At 49.5% G+C, this 10,147-nt stretch overlaps 1 protein-coding gene across 1 annotated transcript; it reads right to left on the bottom strand.

Moving 5' to 3' along the window:
* Positions 1-451: 451 nt before the first annotated feature.
* Positions 452-6,981, bottom strand: LOC123110864 (ABC transporter B family member 21). The gene is made up of 10 exons (XM_044531495.1): positions 6,046-6,981; positions 5,554-5,951; positions 5,232-5,470; positions 3,845-4,370; positions 3,407-3,680; positions 2,435-3,297; positions 2,033-2,299; positions 1,552-1,815; positions 1,149-1,442; positions 452-1,042 (listed from the first exon to the last, which is right to left on the bottom strand). Exons 1-10 carry the CDS (start codon positions 6,389-6,391, stop codon positions 686-688), a joined length of 3,828 nt encoding a protein of 1,275 aa, XP_044387430.1. The 5' UTR covers positions 6,392-6,981; the 3' UTR covers positions 452-685.
* Between the last annotated feature and the right edge of the window lie 3,166 nt (positions 6,982-10,147).

Here is a 10,147-nt window from a genome sequence, read left to right as displayed (position 1 = left end):
GTTCCGTATGACATTTTTCCCTTTGTGGAGTGTTGTTCGGTAGTGACCAGACGACCAACGTTCAAGGCACTTTCCCTTGCCTAGTCAGATGAAGATGGAAGTCCTTGTCCTCGAACCCCGCGGTGTGTGAGAGGATGATCGAGAGTGAAATGCGGTCCATACCGCACTTTATCGTTTGGAATGTTAGAGATAAAACAAAATGAAAATTGAAATATTATGTAGGTGGATAGATAAACATTACTCTTTTTCTTTCATTATATCTTGATTTGTTTTCTTAATATGTATCCATCTTAAGCAATAGAATTATTTTCCTTGTTTATTTAGTTTCAAAAAGGTGAAATCAGAGTAGTTTCCGCAACACCATGATTATGTATCAGAGATGTCACGGTTATTTTTCTTTTATTACAACCTATTGCTACGCCTTACATCAAGCAGTGGCGAGAACTGGATATTTTGGAGAGTAAGATTATTTTGATACGTAGCAGATATATTTGGGTATTGTTATTCCTATAGAACAACTTTCTTGTTCCTTTTTCTAGAAAGAAATATAAAGCGTTCGTGCTTAGGTATTCTGATGATGATAGGGTTTCATTTTCACAGCCAACTGACACCTGAACCGAACGTGGTAATAATTACCAGGCGTGCCACTCCCAACAATTTCACGAGCGCCCCTCTTGGAGCGGCGCTACGACGACGCCGACGCGGAGTGGAGGGCGACGAGGGACGCGTACGCGCCGCCCTTGACGGCGATCAGGGCGTCGTGCGTGCCCCGCTCGACGATCGCGCCGTCCTTCACCACCGCGATCACATCCGCGCCCCGGACCGTCGACAGGCGATGCGCCACCACCACCGTCGTCCGGCTCGCCGCCACCCGGTCCAGCGCGTCCTGCACCGCCCGCTCCGACTCCGCGTCCAGCGCGCTCGTCGCCTCGTCCAGCAGCAGGATCCTCGGGTCTTTGGCCACGGCCCGCGCGATCGCCACCCGCTGCTTCTGCCCTCCCGACAGCTGAGCGCCTCGCTCCCCGACCACCGTGTCGTACCCCTGCGAGCAATTCCAGGTATAATCGATCTATCCACGACGAGAAATCACGAATAGGAAATGCATGCAGCTACATTGGCATGTGGATGAAAGAATGAGTCCTCCTCACCTGCTGGAGGGAGCTGATGAACTTGTGGGCATTCGCCAGTTGCGCGGCAGATACGATGTCCGATTCCGTGGCCTCCCCTTCCTTTCCGTAGGCGATGTTTGCTCGGATCGTGTCGTTGAAGAGGGCCGGCTCTTGGCTCACCAGCCCCATCTGCTGCCTCAGCCATCTCACCTGGAACTTCTGGATGTCCACCCCGTCCAGAAGTATGTGGCCTGCGTCAGGGTCGTAGAATCTCTGCAGCAGCGCTATCGCTGTCGATTTGCCGCTGCCGCTCTCCCCGACGAGCGCGACGGTCTGAGAGACAAGGTTCATGGCGCAGATAGTTAGTTAGGTTCAGTTTGGCAAACTTGTGCATTGTTAGCTGAGATAGGTTAAATCTGGGTTGTTGGGTTGAGGCTGGTACCTTTCCTGACTGGATTGTCAAGCATAGGTCTTCGAAGATCTGGATGTCAGGGCGGGTCGGGTATCTGAACCTCACGTGCCGAAACTCGATATCGCCCCTTAGTGGTTCTACATTCACCCCGGCGTCATCACTAGGGTCAATCATCGATTTACGGTCCACGATGGCGAATATAGAAGATACGGCTGATCTTGCTCTGGAGGAATCTGAAGTGAGTGTGCTAGTGTGCGATACCCCGATTGCTGCCATCGTGAGAGCAAGAAACACCTGCAATTTAACATGCCCAAGGTACAATAATCTTTAGTAACTACGAAGTAATAATTAACTAGACACGGCATTTTAACTGTTGTTAAAATACTAGCCACCTTCTGGTTTGAATTTATGTGGCAATGTATGATTGAACAGTGTGTATTGAAATGTAAGTGCTTACTTATGATTGGATGCTGAAATATGTAAAGATCTCATGATGAACATACGAACATACCCTGAAAACTTTGGGAAATGTTGTCTTCTTATCCTCAACAAGCCGAGCACCAGCATAGAAGCTTGCTGCGTAGACTCCAAAAAGCAAAAAGAAGGAAACTCCAAAACCAATACCACTTATTATTCCTGTCCTGATTCCTGTTTGTAGCGGTCCTTCGCACTTTTTGTTGTACAAATCCATCACCTTCTCTTCAGCTGAGAATGAGGCCACTGTCCTTATGCTACTTACTGCATCATTTGCCACTTGACTTGCCTCCTCGTACATCATCTACAATCATAGTTGAGAATCAGTGACCCAACAGAACAGAAGTATTTGTAACTATCTAATTCTGTTCGAAATAGAGATTGCACAATAGATTGAGAAAATAAATAAATCCGCATTTTTATGATTTCTGGTATATACCTTTGCATCTGCACTGAATCCCTGGATAAATTTCATCTGGATCCATCCATTCAGGCCGATGAGTGGTATCAACGCCAAAATGATAAGAGATAGCTCCCAGTTTGATACGAAAGCGATTACCAGGCCAGCAACTAATGTTGCCGAGTTCTGCACAACCAGTTGAAGTGTATCACCCACGAGCCCCCTAACTTTTGCTGCATCTGACGATAGCCTTGACCCAATTGAGCCACTTGAGTTATGTGGGTCATCAAACCATCCAATCTCCATATTGACCACCTTTTCAAAAGTCATTAGTCTGATTCTTCTGATGAGCTTGCACCCAGCCACCGAGAAAAAGTACGAGCCAACAGGGAGCGACACGAAGTACACTGCACCAAATATCAAGAACATGGATGACCAAAACGCAGCATCCTTCTTTAGCATTTGTGGAGGCTCATAGAATGCTTTGATCACATTCGACAAAAGTATTGCAAAGATCGGGAATATCACTCCGCTGATAGCAGAAGCAACAGAACCAAGTATAAGCACTGGGACCTCTGGTTTGTTAAGGGATGCCAGGCGACTGAGGGGCACTTCCTGTTGTATTTCATCAGTTATGTTCTTCGAGCAGCCAACCTGAACATCAATTTCATGAGGTATGCCGAATGGCACTGAGAATGAGTGATGGCTACTGTTGTCCCGTGATGACCTTTGGCTAGTTGACTGATTTACCAATGACTGTTTGCCTAACCAAATCCCAGTATCACTCTTCCTACCTGACTTGTTCTGATTGCTTGCACCCTCAGAAGCACGACTTGTTTCCTGTAGGCGTATCAGTTGGCTGTAAGCTCCTTCTGGGTCCCTCAAAAGGTCATGGTGTGGACCTGGTGATTGTCAAATGTTTCAGCTACTGAGCATTTGTTGACATATAATATGTGTAAGAGGTACTAAACGATTATTTTGAATCACAAACACCAATGTTTCAGAATATACCTTTTTCAACTATTGATCCTCGGCAGATGACAGCAATTGTATCAGCATTCCTTACAGTGGTCAAACGGTGTGCAACTATGACAGTGGTCCGATTTGTCATGACCCTATCAAGAGCCTCCTGCACAATCCTTTCAGATTCAGTGTCCAAAGCGCTTGTCGCTTCGTCCAATAGCAGGATTCTTGGATCTTTGAGAATCGCTCTGGCAATGGCAATTCTTTGCTTTTGTCCACCAGATAGTTGTGTTCCATGTTCACCAACCGAAGTAGAGAAACCCTAAGGAATGTCACAAACAGCAGAGATTAAATATATGAAGCATAATAGTTTAAACATTTTGCTCTTTCTTCAGTATATAGCATTGTCTAGGTCCTGAGTCCTGCTTCATCTATTTACAAGTAATTACCAGTAATGCAAATTCAAAGGTTTGTCGGTCTTCTAACCTGGGGTAATTTATCAATGAATTTCGAGGCGTTAGCAAGCTCAGCCGCAGCTCTGATTTCCTGATCTGTTGCATTGTCCTTACCATAAGCTATGTTATCTCTTATGCTAGCAGCAAACAGGGCCGGCTCCTGGCTCACTAAGCCAATTTTACTTCTGATCCACTTTAACTGCAACTCCTTGATATTCACTCCATCTATTAGAACTTCTCCGAGCTGAGGATCGTAAAATCGTTCGATCAAGCTGATAACTGTTGATTTTCCACTCCCACTCTGGCCAACCAATGCAACGGTTTTGGCACTCTGTATGGCAAGGGAGAAACCTCTGAATATTTGCTCATTGGGCCTTGTTGGGTAAGAGAAGTGAACATCTCTGAACTCGATATCCCCCTGAATGTCATCTAGCATCCTACCCTCTGTGCTGTATGCATCGATTTCGGGCTCCCTGTTGATTGTTTCAAACATCTTGTATGCTGCGGCCTGTCCTCCTGCGAATGCTTTCATGCTTGGTGATGCCTGTCCTAGAGCTCTGATAAACAAAACAGAAAAGTCTCAGCTTCTCAAACTAATAGGTTTCAGTTTAACAAAAAGTAGATATATGAGCAGGGAAAATTGGTCGGTGGTACAAAAATATAGTAGTCATACACAATTCAGTAATACTTACTGAAATTTATCTAACGAGTAATTCTTTTCACGGAGAAGCTGATGAAGTCAAAGAATAGTTGGTCTTCCATAAAACAATGAAAGAGTTGGTGGGAACATGATTGCAAAAACGCATAAAATTTTATCAAATGTTTGTGTCGTGCTACACTGGCTGGCTATGATTGGTGTGAAGTTAAGACAGCAATGACTTGGATTTGGACTTGGTTAGCTGCTGCCAACTAAATAAGACCCTACACGCATAGTTGGGTTAGCAGTTTGCACACGAAACCCAATGTTGCGTATCACTGTCGAACACTTGCCAAAATCAGCACGAAATCCGAAAATGGATGGCTAAGATTGCCCTATCAGGTCCCCCTAAATGAAACAGAAACCTTTTGAAGGTTGTTAAACATTCCTTCTCTTTCATGATAGTTAAGACAGCAATGACTTTGATATGCGCTTGGTTAGCTGCTGCCAACTAAATAAGACCCTACACGCATAGTTGGGTTAGCAGTTTGCGCACGAAAGCCAACATTGTTTATCACTGTCAAACACTTGCCAAAATCAGCACGAAATCCAAAATGGATGGCTAAGATTGCCTCATCAGGTCTAAATGAAACGGCAACCGTTGAAGGTTGCTAAACCTAAACACTCCTTCTCTTTCCTGATAAGATCAACTGTCAATCATGAAGCTGAGATTGCTGCAACTGAATTGCTTATCAGGAAGGCACTGAGATTGCGAACTTACAGCGAGCCGGTAAGCACAGCGAAGATGACATTCATGACTTGGGCGCCTGTGTATCCCTTCTCTAGGATCAGCTTGGCTCCATACCATACCCCCAGGGAGTAGCCGCAGAACAGGAGCATCATGACGGTGCCCATGCCGATGGCCGCGACTAGGCCTTCCCGGACACCGGAACTGTAAGCGCACTTAAGCGACTTGTTGTACTTCTCCACCGCTTTCTTCTCCCCGGTGAAAGATGCAACCTGTGGTGATTTGTGTTCCACACATTCTTGTCATTGTTGCAATTTTTTGTCGCAATGCTCTGAATTGTAGTGTGGAACCTTACTGTTCTGATGGAGCCGACGGTCTGCTCGACGACGACCGCGGCTTCGGCGTAGGCGGCCTGCCCCAGCGACGCCATCCTGGCGACGACATTGGACATGACTGCGCCGGAGAGGACGAGTGGCGGGATGGTGGCCACCATGACGAGGGTGAGGAGCCAGCCCTGCGCGAAGGCCACGGCAAAGCCTCCAAAGAACGTCACCATCAGCTGGATGAACTTGCCGACCTTTTCCCCCATGGCGTCCTGGATGAGCACCGTGTCGCCGGACATCCGCCCGACGACCTCGCCGGTGCTGGTGTACATGTCGAAGAAGGCGATCTCCTGCCGTAGTATGGTCCTTAGGTACATGTTCCGTATCCGCGCCGCCTGCCGCTCGCCGGTGATCATCCAGCAGGTCACCTCTGAGTTCACAGGATGTCGACAGAGAAATTAAACTTTCATGGGTTGCATGGCAGCAGCTGGAAGCGGAGTGACAGAGTGGCGGGAGGCACTTACGGGCGAAGGAGGCGACGGCGGAGGCGATGGCCAGGTAGACGAACTCGAGGGAGACCTGGGAGACGCGGGCCAGGACGTCGCCGCTGCCGCCGGCCGCGCCGCCAAAGGCGTCGACTAGCCCGCCAAACAGAACCGTCATGAGCGGCAGCGCGGCGCCGTTGGCCACCGCGCCGACCGCGCCGACCAGCATGAGCGCCGCGTCGGCGCCGTCGGCGAACGCGAACAGCCTGTGGAACGGCACGCTCCCGCCGCCGCCGCCCGCGCCCGGGCGCCGCTTCCCTCCTGCCCGCGCCCCGTCGGCCGGCTGGCCGCCCTCCACATTGAACGCCCTGCTCGACTCCGACATGGCTCGCGCTCAAGATTCGCGGCAGCAGCAAAGCACGGCGTGCCTCCGTCGCACCACCATCTACTACCACGCGTCACAGCAGATCAGATCAGAGCTCCCCGCCGCCCGATCTCTCCTTCCCCGCCAACCATTGGCCCTCCTTCCCTCAGGCCAGCATCAATCAGTGCGCAGATCAGGAGTGGAGGAGGAACAGGTCACGGAAGCCAAAAGGAGGAGCGGCGCGTCGAAAGGAACAAGAAGCTTAGGTCCAAAAGCACCGCCATATGGCAGCTTTCCCCATGGCTGCCTGCCGACAGGGGTCACACACGCACCAGCCAGCCAGCCACAGTAGCACTAGCACCGAAGCGAAAGGATTCGCAGCTCAGCTCAGCTGAAATGAATAATGGCGGCGATGCAGCTCAGCTCAGCTCGGCAGGCTCGGCACGCAGATGCGCAAGTTGCGACGAATTTACTACCACTATTGTAGTGGCGCCGGCGCCTGTGGTGGAGACTGGAGTGGACTGCACCGGACTGGTGAGCGCATTACTACTGCGGGACGAGTAGATGAGGATATCATATTATTTTTTCTCTGGGAAGTAGGCTGAGGTTATCAATGCGTGGCAAATCAGAAAGGCGCAGCATACCAAGAGATAGGCATGTACCACAGGGGTACGTACAAGAGCAGTAGTGGCGAGTGGTTGCGGTTGCGTGCCACGAGGAGTGACCAATTCAACATTTTGTTATGCTATCGAGACGTTCCGCGTCACTGTCTGTCTGGGCTGCAGCATGTGAGTGATGGGTTGAGACTTGAGAGCGCTGCTTTGATTTTATATGGAAAATCCCTTGCTTCTGGGTCAAGCACTAGTAGACCACTGTCCCGGGCGCCCCAATTTTCCACGCTAGTCAAAGCGGTACGTGCTCGCCCTGCTTTCGTGATTAGGTAGTGCGTCATTTGATTCGCAGGTCTCTCTCGTTTCGACTTTCGACTAACCACGGTGGCCGAGTTCGGTTCCTGCGGCTCTCTTGCCCGGTGTCTTTCGAGGTTGGTGGCTGAGTGCAAGGAAAAACATCACCAACAGAGACGGTGAGGGTTTGATCCTTAGCCGGAAACTATGGAAGCAAATGAACGCCATAGTGTTTGGAAACCTATAGCAGCAACATGCGGTTATGGCGCTGGTAGAAATCACTTTCGCGGAATGGCAGGAGTGGACGCAGCCGGGTACTGGATGCCGACGAGCACGTCGTTGTGAGGAGTTATTAGCTGGGTTGCAGGGTATGTTGACCTGCACTTAATGTTGGCATTGCTTGTAAGTTTCATGTAAATCCATTCTATTTTCTATAAAGCTATGGTACTACTATGCTTTTGGCTGTTCATATGGATCAGAGGGAGTGTTATTATCGCGTTTAGAGTATTATCAAACAGCACTGGTCCCGTTTTCCACACTAGCGAAAGCAGCACAATTTTCATGATTAGATACATCATCATGGCCTTCCCACTTTGATTACCCACGTATACTCTAGCTAGCTAGCTACCAAGGTGAGGTTCCTTGCTCGCCTAGTAGTGGTGGTGGTTTTGCTTTGCATAATCCCGGCCGAGTGCTATCATTAGCACGTCAAGATATTAAGCATGTTGCTCACCTTTTAAAGCCGCCTTGAGATTTTAACGAACAAGTTGGTGCATGTGGTGCGGCCTTTCGCAGATCTGCTGGGTGCCTCCTCACATAAGATGAGCCGAAAGTAGGTGAGGGTGCGAGGACAAGGAGCACTGCTCCAAGCATGTGGGCTGTTGGGAATTGAATTCACGGGCCGTTTAAGGATTTTGATTGAGAAGATTGGTGGTGGTAAAGATAAGATAGTAACGGTTCCTTCGCAAAAAAGAAAAAAGAAAAAAAAAGATGAGACAGTAACGTGGACGTGGTGATGAATCGCCTAACGTGGACGTGGACGTGGACATTGGTAGTTGCCTAACAGTCTTCCCTTTCCATGGACGGGCGTGCGACGTTTCCATTTCGTGTCTGACTTTTCCGGGGAGTTGGTGCTCATACACGCGCCTGTCGACCAGCTCGGCCCAGGATGAGATGCATATCCGCATGGTGGCGATGCTTCATGCCATTGTTTCCAGTCATTTTGCTTCCAATCCTTGAAGCTAGATGCCAAGCGTGTCGATTCGCTGGTTACAAGACCAACTTCAACGTGCCGACCCCAACGGACGGCGATTTTATCTAGCTTTTGTTCGTTTTGATCGATCATCCGCTCGGCGTCAGCCATGTTTTTCTTTTGGGTCGACTGTATGCCCAACGCCAACGACTCATTTCATATCCGCGCAGAAATTTGAAAGGCCTATGGCCATAGGTCATACCAGCAGCCATGCCGTTGCCCAAAGTTCATGCTGGCATCATGCTAGCCTTAAAAAAAAACACAACGCAGTTCATGCTGGCGCACTTGTCAGCGCCTGGCACTTGCCAGCGCCTGACACATGCCAGCACACAAAAAAAGGGGCGGGAATTCGACCATGCCATCTCGGCCATGGTCATACCAGCATACTTGCCGGCATAAAAAAAAAGGGATGGCGCTCGCCGTCATAGATCACTCTTCATCGAACTTGAGCATGTCGGCATGCATCTTCTCGAACCATGGCCTCTTCCTCGGCGACACGATGTTGCGGTCCACCTTCATGATCTCCACCCCCGTCATCATGCTCGCGAGCGCCACTTCTTTTGCCTTGGTCTTGGCATTGGCGACCTCGGTCTCGAGCATCTTGGCTTGCTTCTCTGCTTTCATCTGAAGCATCTTGGCTTGCTTTTCCGTGTCCATCTTAAGCCTCCTTATTTGGATATTCATGAAGGCATTCATTTGCTCTTCCTTGTCTTGCGAGTGCTTCTTCTCCCTTGAGTCCTATCATGTCCTCCACGGTTGCAAGCAAGGCGATCGACGCTGCATCCCGCTTGTCCTTCTTCTTTGAGTTGGCCCTCCCCGCGGCCGTGGCTTTTCGCCCTCCCCAACCTTCTCCGCGGCTCCCCCCCCCCAAGCGCCATGAGAGCGGCGATGTATTGCGCCTTGAACTTCTCCTTCCGTTGATGACCATCCAACAATGGAAGAGGTTGAAGGACTTGTCGTCATGTTGGACCTTGAATGCCTCCAAAGCTTGGAACGCCTACAAATGAATAGCATGCAAGCATATGGGAAAAAATGGATACGCAAATGGACATGCAAGCATAACAGGGATGGAAATGAAGAGGGCGCATGTACCATATCTTGCATGTTGATGCCACTGACGGGGCATGCCTTGACGCTCTCAAGGGTGACACAACACTTGTAGCACTCTTGTTGGATCACTCTCCATCGCTTCGAAATGGACATCCACCCACGCATGCATGCATTTGGTACAATGGAAACTTCTTGTGTTCATGGAACTCACGATGGGCTCGAATCCAAAAGGTTGATGCCTTTTGTTCAGCGCCAACCTTGGAGTCTTGCCCAATGTCCCTCCAACACTCATAAAGGAGCTTGTCCTCGAAAGACGTGTATGCCTTCGTCCGCTTGCTCTTGCGCTTCAGCTTCGCCCCGGCGGCTTGGTTGGCGAGCTCGTCCTCGAACAAAGGCTCCCCGTTGATGTCCAACTCATTCTCTTCCTCGAGGCCGTAGTCTGATACGTCTCCGTCGTATCTACTTTTGCAAACATGTTTGCTCTTGTTTTGGACTCTAATTTGCATGATTGGAATGAAACTAACCCGGGTTGACGTTGTTTTCAGCAAAATTGCCATTGTGTTGTTTTTT

This window comes from Triticum aestivum, chromosome 1B (genome assembly GCF_018294505.1).
Source record: "Triticum aestivum cultivar Chinese Spring chromosome 1B, IWGSC CS RefSeq v2.1, whole genome shotgun sequence".
In the NCBI taxonomy this organism is placed as follows: Eukaryota; Viridiplantae; Streptophyta; class Magnoliopsida; order Poales; family Poaceae; genus Triticum; species Triticum aestivum.
Note: the sequence above shows the minus strand (reverse complement) of the source record. Positions and strands in the feature narration are given on the sequence as shown.